This window comes from Lepidochelys olivacea, assembly GCF_965140295.1.
Source record: "Lepidochelys olivacea isolate rLepOli2 genome assembly, chromosome: 6".
NCBI lineage: Eukaryota > Metazoa > Chordata > Testudines > Cheloniidae > Lepidochelys > Lepidochelys olivacea.
This window is the reverse complement of record NC_140416.1, coordinates 117,248,404-117,265,274: the sequence shown is the minus strand read 5'-3', so window position 1 is coordinate 117,265,274 and position 16,871 is coordinate 117,248,404. Positions and strand designations below refer to the sequence as shown.

Below are 16,871 nucleotides of genomic sequence, written 5' to 3'. Positions count from 1 at the left end.
TGTTTTAAACCTGCTGGCTATCATTAATTCTTGTGTTATGAGAAGGAGTAAACAACACTTCCTTATTTACCTTCTCCACATCAATCATGATGGGGCAACAAGATCTGCACGCAGTATTCCAGATGTGGGCATACATGGATTTATATAGAGGTAACATGATATTTTCTGTCTTATCTATCCCTTTCCTAATGATTCCCAACATTTGGTTCACTTTTTTGACTGGCGCTGCACATTGAGTGGATGTTTTCAGAGAACTATCCACAATGACTCCAAGATCTCTTTTTTGAGTGGTAACAGCTAATTTAGACCCCATCATTTTATATGCATAGTTGGAATTATGTTTTCCAATGTACATTACTTTGTATTTATCAACATTGAATTTCATCTGCCATTTTGTTGCCCAGTTTTGTGAGATCCCTTTGTAACTCTTCGCAGTCTGCTTTGGACTTAACTATCTTGAGTAGTTTTGTATCATCATCAAATTTGCCACCTCACTGTTTACCCTTTTTCCAGATCATTTATGAATATGTTGAACAGTCCTGGTCCCAGTACAGACCCCTGGGGGACACCACTATTTACCTCTCTCCATTCTGAAAACTGACAATTTATTCTTACCCTTTGTTTCCTATCTTTTAACCAGTTACTGATCCATGAGAGTACCGTCCTTCTTATCCCATAACTACTTACTTTGCTTAAGAGCCTTTTGTGAGGGACCTTGTCAAAGGCTTTCTGAAAATCTAAGAACACTCTATCCACTGGATCACCTTTGTCCACATGTTTGTTGACCCCCTCAAAGAATTTTAGTAGATTGGTGAGGCATGATTTCCTTGTACAAAAACCATGCTGACTCTTCCCTAACAAATCACATTCATCTATCTGTCATAATTCTGTTCAGCACTAGGCAAATTGATTGCAACTACAGTAAAGAAGTGAGGCTTACTGTCTTGTAATTGCAGGGATTGCCTCTGGAACCCTTTTAAAAAATTGGTATCACATTAGCTATCCTCCAGTCATTTGGTACAGAAGCTGATTTAAATGATAGGTTACAGACTACAGTTAGTAGTTCTGCAATTTCCCATTTGAGTTCCTTTAGAACACTTGGGTGAATACCATCTGGTCTTGGTGATTTATTACTGTTTAATTTATTAATTTGTTCCAAACCCTCCTCTAATGACACCTCAATCTGGGACAGTTCCTCAGATTTGTTTCCTAAAAAGAATGGCTCAGGTGTGGGAATCTCCCTCACATCCTCAGCCATGAAGACCGATGCAAAGAATTCATTTAGTTTCTCCACAATGGCCTTATCTTTCTTGAGTGCTCCTTTAGCATCTCAATCATGCAATGGCCCCACTGTTGGTTTAGCAGGGGTCCTGCTTCGGATGCACTTTTTTTTTTGGCTGTTACTTTTGAGTCTTTGGCTAGCTGCTCTTCAAATTCTTTTTTAGCCTTCTTAATTATATTTTTACACTTCACTTGCCAGAGTTTATGCTCCTTTCTATTCTCCTCAATAGAATTTAACTTCCACTTTTTACAGGATGCCTTTTTGCCTCTAACTGCTTCTTTTACTTGGCTGTTTAGCCACGGTGGCACTTTTTTGGTCCTCTTACTATATTTTTTAATTACAGGTTTTCATTTAAAATGAGCCTCTATTACGGTGTTTTAAAAAAGTTTCCATGCAGCTTGCCGGGATTTCACTTTTGGCACTGTACCTTTTAATTTCTGTAAACTACATTTTTCATTTTTGTGTAGCTCCCCTTTCTGAAATTAAATATTACTGTGGTGGGCTGCTTTGGTGTCCCCCTCCCCATAGGGATGTTACATTTTCTTACGTTATGGTCACTATTACCAAGCGATTCAGCTATATTCATCTCTTGGACCAGAACCTGTACTCCACTTACGACTAAATCAAGAATTGCCTCTCCTTTTGTGGGTTTCAGGAATATGCTGCTCCAAGAAGCAGTCATGTAAGGTGTCATAGAATCATAGAATCATAGAATATCAGGGTTGGAAGGGACCCCAGAAGGTCATCTAGTCCAACCCCCTGCTCAAAGCAGGACCAATTCCCAGTTAAATCATCCCAGCCAGGGCTTTGTCAAGCCTGACCTTAAAAATCTCTAAGGAAGGAGATTCTACCACCTCCCTAGGTAACGCATTCCAGTGTTTCACCACCCTCTTAGTGAAAAAGTTTTTCCTAATATCCAATCTAAACCTCCCCCACTGCAACTTGAGACCATTACTCCTCGTTCTGTCATCTGCTACCATTGAGAACAGTCTAGAGCCATCCTCTTTGGAACCCCCTTTCAGGTAGTTGAAAGCAGCTATCAAATCCCCCCTCATTCTTCTCTTCTGCAGGCTAAACAATCCCAGCTCCCTCAGCCTCTCCTCATAACTCATGTGTTCCAGTCCCCTAATCATTTTTGTTGCCCCTCGCTGGACTCTCTCCAATTTATCCACATCCTTCTTGAAGTGTGGGGCCCAAAACTGGACACAGTACTCCAGATGAGGCCTCACCAATGTCGAATAGAGGGGAACGATCACGTCCCTCGATCTGCTCGCTATGCCCCTACTTATGTCAAGAAAGTTTATCTCTGCATCCCATCCTGAGGTGACTGTGACCCTCTGTAGCCCAAAGCAACTCCCTGGCACCCCCATATTTACCATAGTTTTGTGATTATGATATGCTTTGTACAAAGTATGCCTTGTGATGTAGCATTTTAAAAGTCTTGATCTGTTGAACATTAATACCCTGTTGGACTGTATGTGCTATCATTGTATGGGAAGTTATGAAGTTTTGCTATGTGTGTGTTACTGAAATATGGTGCAAGGTTGGGAACACCCACAACCAGCCTTTCAGGTGCAACAAGGAAGCAGCCAGACACTGATAATGGCCCATTAAGAGGAATACACTCTCTCAAGGACTACTCCAGGAACTGTATACAATGGAGGCCTCTCAGAGAGAGCACACAGACAATGGAGACCGCTTGACGCACCTCTTAGCAAAAGGTCTTTCCAGTAAGATGGAAGAACTATAAAGGAGGGGAAGTGACATCATCATTTGTCCTCACTCTCCCCACAACTCAACACTTGGAAACATGTCTGGAGAACAAAGACTGAAATGGGGAGGCGGTCTCAGGCTGGAAAGGAGAATCCCAGGTTTTGTATTAAGGAACTATACCATCAGGGTGAGACATGGCTTGATTGAAATCCTGTCTAATTTATAGAACTCAGATTGTGATTTTATTTTTATTTCTTAGGTAACCAACTTTATTCCGTATGTTTATTACTTATAATCACTTAAAATCTATCTTTCTGTAGTTAATAAATCTGTTTTATATTTTACCTAAAACAGTGTGTTTTCCTTGAAGTGCTTGGGGAATCTGCTCAGTGCACAAAAGCTGGCACATGTCTGCTTTCCTTTGTAGAAGTGGCAAACTGGGTAATAAATTTACACTGGTCAGGCTGGGGAGCCGTGGGGAATTGGCTGGAGCCTCTCTATTGTTGGTTCATGAGTGGCTAGGAGAAGCATTCATGTAACTCAGCTGCTTGTGTCCCTGCCTGTGGGTGTCTGTGTAAGTGCAAGACCTGGAGAGGTTTGCAGCTTGGCATAGCTTCATAGTGTGAGAGGGAGCCCAGGTTGTTATGACAGAGGGCTCGGTGATACCCCACTTTCAGGTTGTGCCCTGGGGAACCTGTCACAGTGATATGTACCCAGTTAATATGGGGATAGGTGAAATTCCGCATTATTATTGAGTTTATTTGTATAGCTCCTCTAATATCCCTGAGCATTTCACAGTCTCTATCACCATCCTGATCAGTAGTATATCTCTACTGCTATATTCTTATTATTCAAGCATGGAATTACTATCTATAGAGATTCTATGGTACCATTTGGTTCATTTATGATTTTTACTTTATTTGACTCTACACTTTTGTTCACATATAGTGCCACTCCCTGACCAGTATGACCTATTCTGTCTTTCTGATACATTTTGTTCTCTGATATTATTGTGTCCCATTGACTATCCTCATTCCACAAAGTTTTGGTGATGCCTATTACATCAATATCCTCATTTAATACGAGGCACTCAAGTTCACCCATCTTAGTATTTAGACTTCTAGCATTTGTATATAAGCACTTAAAAATTTGTCACTTTTTAGCTGTCTGCCATTATGTGAAATAACTGAATGGGACTCTTTTTCATTTGGCTGTTTTCTTATCAGATCCTACCTGTATTTTATCATATTCCATCCTCTCCTCCTTACTAAGATACAGAGAATCTCCATTAATAGATCCTCCCCTACGGGACATCTCTGTCCAAACCACATGCTCCTCCACACCTGTCGGCTTTCCCTCAGCTCTTAGTTTAAAAACTGCTCTACAACGCTTTTAATTCTCAGAATTAAGAAATTGACAGTTTAAACCTACTCTGTTGCTGCCTCGTCCCTTTTTGCATGTAAGTGTTCCTCTTCCGCCAGTAATATTCGATACTGGCTACTTATAAATTTATTTTCATGTTTAAGTTTTCTATTCAGGCCTTCAGCTGTACTTAATTCTTCCTTAGCCTAGAAATAAAGACCAAAGATAGTTACTAAATATTCATTCTAATTCCCAGTCTATTTTACATATATCTAATAGTCATTGTAATAATACTTTGTACTGCCACATCACCTTCCATCAGAAAATCTGAGAGACTTTTACTTAATTAAACTTCACAGCACCCCTGTGTGACCCTAAGAAACCCTCAGTACCAACTAGCAAAGTCTATAACATACTTATCTTCATAATTGTTATAAGATGTATGTACAGATACTATTTAAGGAGCTGTGTATATGTCCCAAAATTGGTGTCCAAGGTAGAGCTGACAAACAGGTTTGGGGTCAGACAAAGGACGTTTAGCCACCTGTCTCTCTGTTGACTATGTAGTTTAAGCATGATAAGCCAACACAATGGAAGCCAAATCTGCCTGCAGACTAAGCAGGAGTATGTGAAGACACCTGGGAGCCAGCATCCCAGGAAAAGAACCTCAGGGGTCATCCTGACTATGGGGACAAAAACAGCGGTCTTTGGCGTATAAGAGGAAGGCAAGAGGGCAGACATCTTTTTTATCCTTCACCGAGGAAGCAAAAAGAACAGCCCTTTTTGTGTTCATGAAAGTTGGATCCTAGCCATATTGGTTAGTGATGTTGGAAGAAAGCTTTGCGTGAGATAAAACTGCTTTCAGACAGATGTTTAGCCTGTTAAAGTTAAGTTCAGACTATAAGAAGTGTGTTATACTTGTTTTTTTATGTAACCATTTATGTTTCCATCAGCCTGACTCAGTATCTCTTAAATCTTAATCTTTGATAATACACTTATGACTATTTCCTTACAAATACAGCTCAGCATAGGAATGTTATAAAGGACCGCATCCTGATTTGCACCAGTCAAGCTGTGTGTATACTGTTCCCTTGGGAACAGCTTACCTGGTAATTTCTGAGAGTGTCCCATGACAGAAGCCAGATACTACTGGGGGACACTTCAGAGGAGCTCAGGGACTGGGTTGCATCTAGTATTAATCTGCAAGTCAAAGTTAGGGCTGTCATAAGCCCAGAGAAGAATGCTTGAGTGGCTGACAGGCTGGCAGTGTAAGGGAGCTGACACCCAGTTATTACAATTTAGACTCCCTCTCACTGGAAGCAGTGGGTAACAAGGTGACTCTCAGTCTTGGGCACCCCAAGAAAATATCACAACCTGGGACACGCAATAACCCTCATCTATTGTTTCACCCAAATCTTCAGCTCCATTGTAGCACAGCTTCTTTGGAACAGACCCTAGGAAACATTCACCAGTCCACTCTGACCGTTTTGTGCTGCTCCAGCTCCAGACAAAAGCCACAAACCCAATTTAACTGGCTGGTTAAGTCAGGTTTATATCTACTTTGAATCATGGGAGTGATTAACAAAAAAACAACTGCCAGAGCTGTACCAGTGAATTTGGGTCCTTAATTTTACCTGATGATAGCTACTAGAGAAATAAGTTCATTTGCCTAAGAGTGAGCCTGTAGCGAGGCGATGCCTCACTGGTGTGGCGCCTCCTGCTGGTCGTCTTGGGAATTAGCTCATGTCCAGCTCTGGAGCGTCCTCTGCAGGCCAGTGTCTCGCTTGCCACTGGACCCCGGTGCCCTTTACCCTGGGGTTCTGCCCCAGCAGTACCCCCACACTCTGGGTCTCCCCTCCCAGGGGAACCCCCAACCCTCTAAACCCACCTTGCCTCAGTGGCTACTGCCAGTCATCATATAGCCCCCGCTCACTGGGGCAGACTGCAGTCTGTAATGGCAACTCATCACAGGCAAGGGGGTAGGACCAGTTATCTCTGCATAACCCGGGGCTGCACTTCTGCAAGCCCAGTACCTGTGTAGGCCTTCACCAAGGCCTGCAGCCTGGGGGTTTACCAGGCGGGAGCTCCCCTTACCCTTCCCCAGCCCTGCTCTGCTTAGGCACCTTCATCTCCCAGGCAGCCAGCCCTTCTCCCTCCAGGTCTAGAGTGAGACTCTTCCCGCTCCTGGCCCCCATCCCTCTTATAAGGGCCAGCTGGGCCCCGATTGAGCCGCCCGCAGCTGTGGCTGCTTTCCCAATCAGCCTTTTCTTATCGGCTTTCAGTCTTAGCCCTCTCCAAGGGCTGGCTTTTAACCCCTGTTCTGCAGGAGTGGGGCAGCCGCCCCACTACAGAGCTGTTTTAAGGAAATGGCATGTATTAAAAAAGAGAGGATGAAACAGCAGTAAAATCCAAAGGTGAAAACATGCTCAATTTATAGACCATGGTCAGTTATACTATTTCACTTTTTGTCATTGATTCTTGTGCACTGGGACCCATTTATTTAGAGTTTATTACTTCACTCCTATGTAAACAACTCAAACACAATGCTATAGCAGGGTACATCGAAAATAATACCTGCTATAAAAATTGTCTGATTCCCAAGATATGTTTTCTGTGCCCTAAAACAAACATGGATCAAAATAAAACAAATGTTATTTAAACCCTGAACATGCAAAGGATTGTGCCTTGTCAGGCCCCACTTTTGCAAACAATTGCAGTCAATGAGGCTCTGTGCAAGTGTGATGGCTCACCCACTTGCAGCCTCTGGGCCCAAGTGATTACTTGAAAAAAATTAGTCCAATATTAGAATATTAACCTAGAGTGCACCCACAAATATAACAATAAAAAAAGTGACAAAAAGTAGTTCTGATCAAGAAATAAATGTTCTGCATACACACTACAACATAAAATAATGCTGCTTATATAAATTATACCTATTAACAGATCAGATCACAGGTATTTTGCAGTTATTTATGGCTAATAGATTTGCGCTGTATTCATAGTACTATACACCAAAATGGCTTATATACAAAAGCTAATTACAAACGTCACACCATCATGTGAAAGTGTAAAAGAAGGCCAATTGTTCATGATTAAGGCCATGTTTTAGTCACAGGTATTTTTAGTAAAAGTCACGGACAGGTCATGGATAGTAAACAAAAATTCATGGCCCATGACGTGTCCATGACTTTTATTATATACCCCTGACTAAAAGATGTGGGGTGGGTGGGCACGCCTTGGGGGGTAGCCTGGGAGGCACCGTGGGTGCTTGGGGAGTGGGGAGCACAGCGGGGGGGGAGCGTTGTGGGTTCTTGGGTGGGAGGGTTGGCGAGGCTGGGGCAGGCTCCCTACCCGGCTCCTGAGCTCCATGTGCTGCCTCTGCTCCACCCCAAGCCCCAGTTCTGCAGCTTCCAGTGGTTGGGAACCATGGCCAATGGGAGCTGCGGGGGCAGTGCCTGCGGGCAGAGGCACAGTGGAGCTAGGAGCTGAGGGAGGGGAGTTCCTGTAGCCCTGCCAGGGAGCCCACCCTAAGTAAGCACTGCCCTGCACCTGAACCCCCAGCCCTAGGCCCTCCCCCACATCCAAATGCCTGCTGCTGGGGGGCGGGATGGATGAGACTGCCCCAGCAACAGCCGGTGCAACTGGCCCAGGGGCTGCCTGAGCTGCTCAGGCGGCCCCCCGAGCCAGGCACACTAACTGCTGCAGAAGTCACCGAGGTCATGGAATCTATGATTTCCGTGACAAACACTGAGCCTTATTCATGATTCCTGTTGGCTGTTTAGAGGGATTCCAGGACAAATTTTTTGGTGGCCTCAGAGTGCAGCCATCAACTCTTGCTGGTGGCCGCTGTCATACTTTTTCCTAAAATACTTAATTAGCTTTAGGAAAAACAAATAAATATGCACATACACATGTCCAAATCATTGTAATCTATTTATTGCTAGCTAGTAAGCCTGTTATAAAAAGTGATATTAACAAACATACACGTACCACTTTTCACAGAAGGCTTACTCACTCCCGGCAAGCCTGTGAACAAATTAAGCCCTAGATGGGGGGTTGGGGTAAGAAGTAGGGGCCAGGGGTGACAGTGTTGGGGGGGTCCAGGGGAGACAGTGGGAGGCCAGAGCCCGAAGCCAGAGCCCAAAGCCCTGTGGCTGGGGATGGAATCTGAAACTGTGTGTCCAGAGCTGGAGCCCGAAGCCCTGTGGCCGGAGCCTGCCACCATGCCACCCCAGGGGTGAAACCCAAAGCCTGAGCCCCACCACACTTGGGAAGGTGGGGGAACTCACCAGTTGCCTGTTCCTCCAGCATTGTGCCCCAGCAGTCTCCAGAGGGGGGCAGGGCCCAACCCCTGCTTGCAGCCCCAGCAGACAACACCAAGGCATTTAATCCAGGAGCAACGGGGGGCAAGGGAGGGGGGCTGCTTTGCCCTCCCCCACCCCCAATCACAGCCCAGGAGGCCGTGGTCGCAAGAAAAACCACTGGTGGCCGCATTTTAGAAACGCTGGCTGTTGGTGTAGTTTTTCAGGCATTTTCATAAACTCTGGTCCAAGATCTCATACATTTCATATATATTCATATATTTTAAAAACCAATGAAGTAGTAAAAAAATATCTTCTACTTCTTACCTTTGCTATATCAATATTTAGATGCTCTCTTTCTTGGGCAATTTTTGATTGCAAAAGGAGGAGGTCAGAATCAAGGCTATATCTATGAAGCAAAGCCAATGCAGACATATTAAGGAGTGAACATGAACAAAGCACTATGACCAATAGGCCATTAAATATTACGTAGTCTTATTCTTATACCTTTAGTGTAAACACAACATACAATTTTTTTGAATACACCTTGAACTTTTATCAAATACAGAGATTTTTTACTCAGCAGTGGGCGTTTCCCAGGTACACACCTGATTAATATACAACTTATGAAGCTGATAAAGCCAGCCAACGACAGTGGGTATGTCTATTCTGCAACCGGAGATCTGATAGCGGCATGTGTAGACATACCTGCACTAGCTGTGGTCTAGCTAGCTTGCTAAAAATAGCAGTGAAAATGTGGCAGCACAGACTTCAGTGTGAGCTATACTAGACTGCCGTGAGACCCTGGGTATCTATTCATGTTGCTAGCTTGCACTGAAGCCTGTGCAGCTGCATCTTCACTGCTAATTTTAACCAATTTAGTTCTAATAAGGCCTACCCAAACTGCAATTAGCCACAAAATTAGAGCTAGGAGGCCTACCCAAGCTGCAATCACACCTTTGACTGCAGTGTAGACATACCCAGTGATACCAGCCTCGTGGATGGAATTCAAATTGAAAACAAATTCATACTTCTTGCTTCTGATGGACATTGTGTGCTTGTGTGTCTTAGAGAGTGCAGGAGAAGCATGACAGCTATTCACTTTCCTTGCTCCTCATGTAGGATTGACCATGGTCAAGCAAGGAGCCAGCTGGCCCATCCTCCTAGCTAGAGGAAAAATGTGAGAAGTAAGAAATCTGACAAAGGAGGAAAGAATTTAAGAAAGGAAGAGGAGAAAAACTGCTGGCTTCATAACAAAGAAATGTGGAAACCTGAGAACCTCATGTGGCGTGGGCTTTGGGATCTGTGCCATTTACAGGGAAAGAAAGAACATACTACGGCAGGTCTACAGTTTAACTTAACTGACTAATGCCCTTGCCCATTATATAATATGAGGTGGAGCTAGAGATAATGGCAAGAAAATGTAGAGCAAAAAAGGCACCTCACACAGTTTGGGGACTATAAAATATAACAATCATACAAAGGGAATGCTTTTGTCATACCAGCCAGTGAAATTCACTGCAGCATGTCACAAAGGCCCTGAGCCTGTGAACATGTATACATGTGCTTCAATTTATTAGTATGAATAGTCCCACTGAAGTCAACACTCATGGTAATAAAATGAAGCATGTACATAAATGTTGACAGGTCAGGGCCATGTTCGGGTACTGGACTGCAGCTGGATTTTGAAAAGATGCACGTAGTCATGCCAGCTAGGAAAAGGGTAGTCAAAATTCAGAGTTCAAGGCAATAAGCTCCCAGGATTAATATTTTCCCTACGGTTAGGTGCTTTTGCCTTCCTCCAAAGCATCAGGTATTGGCCATTGGTGGAGGCAAGATCTTGGATTTCAACTGGAAGTCTGATTTGCGAAGAAAATTTCCATGTTGTATTTTTCCATTAACTAAAAAACCACTTAATTTCAAAATTGTTAAAAAGCTCAGAGAAATTACTGAGAATGTGTACATTTCACTATCGCCCTTCAGTCGGGGTAATCTGGGAGCCAAATGATGAGCTCAGTAGTACCATTTAAAGTAATCCATGGCTCAGCTTCCTCCCTGCCCCTTTGGGGTGTCTTTCACCTTTGGGAGTACATGGAAGGAGTGTCCCTGCCCTACAGAACACAGGGATTGTAGCTGTGCAGGAGGGCAACAGAGTGCATTGGTGGTGACGTGTACCCTCCCCAGCCCACACACGAGGAGCAGCTGGGCACAATTCTAGCCCTATGTACACTGTATGTGAATATTTATTCTATGGCAACTACCTCAAATTCACCAATATATCATTTGGGTTACTTTTCGTGTGTGTGCGCCCACTGAAATAAATGGAAAGAATCCCACTGACTTCAGTGAACACTCGATTGGCCCCTAAAATATTGCTATTTTGAATGAAGTCAGCCATTCTGTCTTTATAAACAATCACACAAACAGAAAGACTGACAGGTGACCTGCAATATTTTAGAAAGAGGGGTAGTTTGATTCCCAGGAATAGCACTGGATTGTGCAACCAATGAACAGATTAGATACCAAAGCTACATTTATAAATACAATAGCTGACTTGAAGTTACTTACCATTCCATATATTCAATTATTCAAATAATTTATTAAATCTGGCTGGTTACAAAAAAATACTGTTGTTAACTCCTTAAAGATTACAGAAATATTAAATGCCGATACAAGTTTAGCAAAGAGTACAATCAAATCACTTACTTCCTTTTGCAGAGTTCCAGCTTTTCCGTTATTTTAAGTTCTAATTCCATTATTAGTTGTTCGGTTCTTTCTTTCAGTTGTGCTATCTGAACTTTCTCATTAAAAATAGTCTATTAAAATTAATTTAGTTAGTACTGATATACAATATTTCCATAAATAGTATTCACATTATTCATTTACTGCTACTTTTTTTCTTTTTTAAAGACCATGTAATTTTTGCATATGATTTTTGTATAACTTTTTAATATTTATTCTGAAATGTCACAAACAAAACCATTAGCCAATATACAAAAAAAAGATATTTAAGGTACTAGTCAAGCCAGTGCTTTTCTATATGTACTCTATTTTATCACTAACAGTGTTAATAAACTGAGTCACAGTGGTAACCAAAAGAGATTTAAAGATCTTTGAGCTACGAACACTATCCTCTAACTTGTCTTCGCTGCAGAGTTAACTTGAATTATAATTTGAGTTTAGCCCCTAACTCAACACCTGTTCACACACAAAAGCCTTAACAAGTGCAGTAGTGCTTTTAACTCAAGTTGGCTGACCCATCAGGAAGTATGAGCCGACCCATCAGCTGCTAATCCAATCACTCTGTGATGCTCATGTGTTATTTCACCATGTCTGCCCTTCAGGGTCCTGTAGCAACATAGCTGTGCCAGCACAACTCCACAGTGTGCTCGCAGCCTACAGCAACAGAAGGAATTTTTCCGTCATTGTAGAAACATCACCTTCCCAGGCAATGGTAGCTAAGGCCATGTCTGCACTACAGTGGCCGCAATTCGCTGCTCCAGGCCAACGGGAGCTGCTGGAATCGGCGCTGGCACTGGCCTGGAGCAGTGAACCCTTGGCCTGGAGCAGCGATCAGCCAAACCTGCGGATGCGGCAGGTAAACAAACCGGCCTGGCCTGCTAGGGGCTTTTCCTGCTCAACCAGCAGAACAAGTTTGGGAACCACTGTGCTATAGCAATACTGGTATAATTCCCCCATGCGGACACTCTATTCCAGAACAAAAGTGACTTTATTATGGAATAATTACTGGTTAATAATGCCGGTTAATTTCCTGATGTAGATAAGTCCTTAGCTCTTTCATTCTTTCTTCATAGAAGCTGGTCCCTCCAGCCCTCTTCTCTTAACTCCCTCCAATTTGTCTAGCTACTAAATTCAAAGTTGATGCCCTTTACAGTAAAAATTTGCATTGAAATAAGAACTCTATTGCGAGAAGCTATTTTCTCCTTACCGCTGAATTTTGAGCTATCTCAGACTGCACAGCTGATAGCTTTTTGGACAATTCTTCAAATTCATCCTTTTTTCCTGAAGTTTTTGCCTTCTGAAGATCAAGTTTTGTTTTCATCTTTGCGTTCTACATTTAAAAATATAACCAGTTTTACAAGCTACTATGTATTGCTTAACTAAAGAAGAAAGTCTCTATATTTGTAAATAGGGCAGTCTCTGGAGCCTTTCAATAAAAATTATACTAGAAGAAAAGAACTTTCTACAGGAGCACTGTCTATAATTTGTGTGTACAAACCCTACAGGAAAATCCTATTAATAATTCATTAAAATACAGTATTAATTTAGGCTCTGACCCAGCAAAGACTTACGCACATGCTTAGTTTTATATGCTATAAACAGTCCCACTAACTTACATAGGACTACTCACAGTGCATAAAATTAGGCACGTGATTAGGTTCTGGCAGTACTGGGCCTATAATTTGTTCTACAGAAAAATATTTTTGTCAAACTAAAAGAATATAACATCCTTTAAGAGGTATTTTATGGCATTTTTCAAAACAGAAATCAAGAAAGACAAAATATAAAAGCTATAAAATAAAGATATTTTTCTCCTTTCTCTCTCCTCATATTAAAGTAATTAAACATGAGTCAAAATTCAATAGGCAATTTAAGAGAATATAAGAAATTGTGTGTATATATATATATATATATATATATATATATATATATATATATATGTATATAAAAGCTCTTATATTCTCTTAAATTCTATCACGTGTGTGTGTTTTGCACCCCCTCTCCAATACAAAGAGTTTGTTAGAAGTCACTTTTCTGTTGTACTGGTATGAAGACATAATTTGACTCCATGAGAGCAAACTGTGTAAAATGTTTAGCATAAATATTATTATGATTTATTATTTGTATGATCATAGTACTAGGGAGCCCTACTCATGGACCAGGGCCCCATTGTGCTGGGCACTGAACAAACATCAACATTTCAGTATAATTCCTAAAACCATTTCAGTTTTGCAGCTATATTAACCTGTATACGTTTATGAGTCTGGAGTACAGTGCATGATATTTACCTTTCTAGCCCACACTTCTTTTTCATCATTAAATATTTTTATTTCTTTAGCTAGAACATCTTTCACTTCTTGCACAGCATTCATTAGGTTGATTATTTCTTGTTCTGCATCCCTTTTTTTGTTGCAAAACTCATTTAAAAGTATATTTGTGTTAGCTTTTTGTGCCATCTGCTGGTTCAGTAAGGCTACAGCTTCTTCATGCTGGACCCACAGCCACTCTTGCTCCTTACTGGCAAAAATAAATCAGAGACAGATTATACTGCATACCTGCCATAAGGATTAAAGTCCTGGTCCAAAGCCTGCGGAAGTCAGTAAAAACACTGCAGTGTAGCTCTAGACCTGAACCTTTATTTTCTACCTTTCAATACAGTAAAGCTTACATTCATGACTCTGACAACTATAGCACCATATAGATATAAAATATAGGTACAGAAGTGCATATAGAATTGCCTATCATTAAGACTATCTAAGCCTGTCCATTTTAAAGGTTAATTTTCAGTTGCTTATAACATTCTCAAAGTTTTACTTTTTCAGGTGTGAATATTTTCTGAAAGTTTAATAAAAAATAGATGAACTGTTTTCCAAAACAGAAGGAATGAAAAAAAATCAGTTTTCCTGCAGTAAAAAACTACGCTATGATCTCTTTTTGAACAACTCTAGCTCCTTGGCAGAAAGTGACAGGAACATAAAATCTGGCATGGACAAAGCAAATGCCCCTACATCTCAGTGGGACAATGTGGAAAAGGAATCTCCATGAGGGGGTGTTTGCAGAGATTTTGGCCTGGTCTACAATTGAAGTTTATACCAATATAGTTATGTCACTCAGGGAAGTGGAAACTTCACACCTCCTAGCCAGGATAGCTATGCTGACAAAATCCCCAGTGTAGACGCAGTTGTGCTGACAGACAAGGGGGTCTGTTGGCATCACTAATGTTGTTTGCAGAAGTGGTGTTCCCATACTGGCAGAACTCCTCCTTCTGTCACTGTATGTTGCGTCTATACTAGGAAGTTATGCTGACACAACTATGCATGGCATTGCCCCCCAAAGCATTAGGGGACTATCTCAGCATAAACACCTAACTCAGAGCTCTCTCCCACAGGTGGTGATCTGGGGCTGCAAATTTAAAACTATCCTTATTTCTGACTGTCCTCTGACATTCACTGTTGCAGGCAGAAGGCTCTCCCTCTGCCGCTGTCATCATAGCCAGATCTGTAGACACTTTTCCATAAGCCAATCTATCATTACAGCAAGGGACAGATGGCATCAGGCTCAGGCAGTGACAGCAGCTCAATAAACAAGATCTTCAAAAGCAGGGCTGCTACTGCAGCAAAGAGCTGCCTAGGAAGATTTGCAGCTTGCTGCAAAAGCGAGGGACAAGCACTCATTCACCAGGCTCTGATTCCATTTCATTTCTCCTTAATACTCTATCAATATGATTTACTGAACCTTGAAGCTAATACATACATACCACATAGCAGCATTCTGTGTTTCACAAAGGATTTGTTCCCGATTCAGTGATTCGATTTCACACGTGATGTTTTTCAGTGCAGTCTGTAATTGATTTATCTTAGCAGTACTGGATTCACGGGCCGCAGCAACAAGAGCTAGAAATATAACATGTGCAGTTGTTGCAAAAAACCAAACAAACCTGTATAACAACAATCTGAATATGGCTTATTTTCTGTAATCTTTAATGCATTACTGTAGGAACTGTCAACTATAGGTCCCCAGCTGCGATTCTCTTACTTTATTTATATTTATTTCTATTTTGTCTCCCCACTTATATTCTCAGAGTTGGTTAACTTGACACTACCTTCCAACTCCTTGGTAACCATTTCTGGAAGATTCTGGAGTTTTAAACGGAGATTACTATTTTTTATAGTCTCCTCTTCTAGAAGTTCAAGGGTATGTCTTCTTAATTTTTCCTGACAATTAACAAATAGATGATCACGTAAAGGTTAGATTCAACCTCAATCACTTAACAGAACAATATGTGAAAAAGTGCTTTGGGGCTACTAAACTCTTAATTCTCCCCCTTTATACATGGCTACCCTAGCCTAGGCACTCCCACCCTCCAAAAAACCTTGTCCCATGGAGGGCTGGCCAGAGCCATGTTGGTGTGGTAAAAGGCTTCTCACGTGGGACAGTTCTTAAAGGGACAGACCCTCTCCCCACTCTAAAAGCTGTGTTGGGGGAGCAGCTGCGCAAGAACAACATTGTTGGGGCAGATCCTGGCTCTCAGCTTCTGGTTTTTTTTGGGGGGGGGACATTATTTAAATGTCAGAAAAAAACCCTCAAATCCTGGGCTAGCACACTGGCAGGTCAGCTCCTGGCTATGAACCCCTAGGGTGTGTGTGTTGGAGGCACCCTTAAATAGGCACCCATCAAAGCTAGGCTGGAGTCAGTGCTGAGAGGAGCTCTTAAAGGGGCAGACCCCTGAAACTGTATGGGAGGGGAGGGAGGGTTGGATCAATGCTGTGCTGATACAGCTTCCAGCTGGAGGTGGGTGAGGAAGAGTGGCTGATCCATAAATAAGTGGTGACCTAGGCGATTGCCTACAAGACAATTAGGTGGTTGCCTAATGCCTGACCTGCCTTTTTGTGCCTTCCCTTCAGTTTTGCTAACGGCTATCTTCACCAGCCTAAGCAAGATGGAAAGAAAAGAGGTAGCCCAAGACCCATTCCTCAAATACTCAATTCTACATGCCTACACTTACACCCAGTACACATTGCTCTTCTTAAGTGTAGAAAGACTGAAGAGCTGGCAATAATATACAAGAAACACAATGAAAATATGAAGGTTTCACTGGAGAGGAATTATAGCCTCAATTAGCAGTAAAAGTGAAAAAGAAAACACTTTTACTGAACTGAGCTAGTGACATAAAAATAACTCATGAGTAAGCTGATTAATAAGATGAATAAGGCTAAGATTTAGTCACGGGTATTTTTAGTAAAAGTCATGGACAGATCACGGGCAATAAACAAAAATTCATGGCCTGTGACCTGTCCATGACTTTTACAATATAAATACCCCTGACTAAAACTTAGCAGCTCCTGGGGGCATGGGGTGCTGCTGCTCTGGGGAGCCCCAGAACACTGTTGCTCTGGGGGGGTCCCAGGGACCAATGGCTAGCTCCTGCACTGGCCGAAGGGGCTGACTGCCCTCAGCCACTGGCTACTCCA

At 42.2% G+C, this 16,871-nt stretch overlaps 1 protein-coding gene across 1 annotated transcript in view; it reads right to left on the bottom strand.

Moving 5' to 3' along the window:
- CCDC175 (coiled-coil domain containing 175) overlaps window positions 1-16,871 on the bottom strand; it is a 45,341-nt gene that overhangs the window by 19,066 nt on the left and 9,404 nt on the right. Inside the window, exons 2-7 of the mRNA XM_084630524.1 lie at window positions 15,158-15,293; window positions 13,689-13,917; window positions 12,608-12,730; window positions 11,365-11,474; window positions 8,986-9,067; window positions 4,427-4,563 (exon numbers count right to left, since the gene is read on the bottom strand). Of these exons, the coding sequence (XP_084486650.1) occupies window positions 4,427-4,563; window positions 8,986-9,067; window positions 11,365-11,474; window positions 12,608-12,730; window positions 13,689-13,917; window positions 15,158-15,293 (817 nt within the window). The remainder of the gene's footprint in view (window positions 1-4,426; window positions 4,564-8,985; window positions 9,068-11,364; window positions 11,475-12,607; window positions 12,731-13,688; window positions 13,918-15,157; window positions 15,294-16,871) is intronic.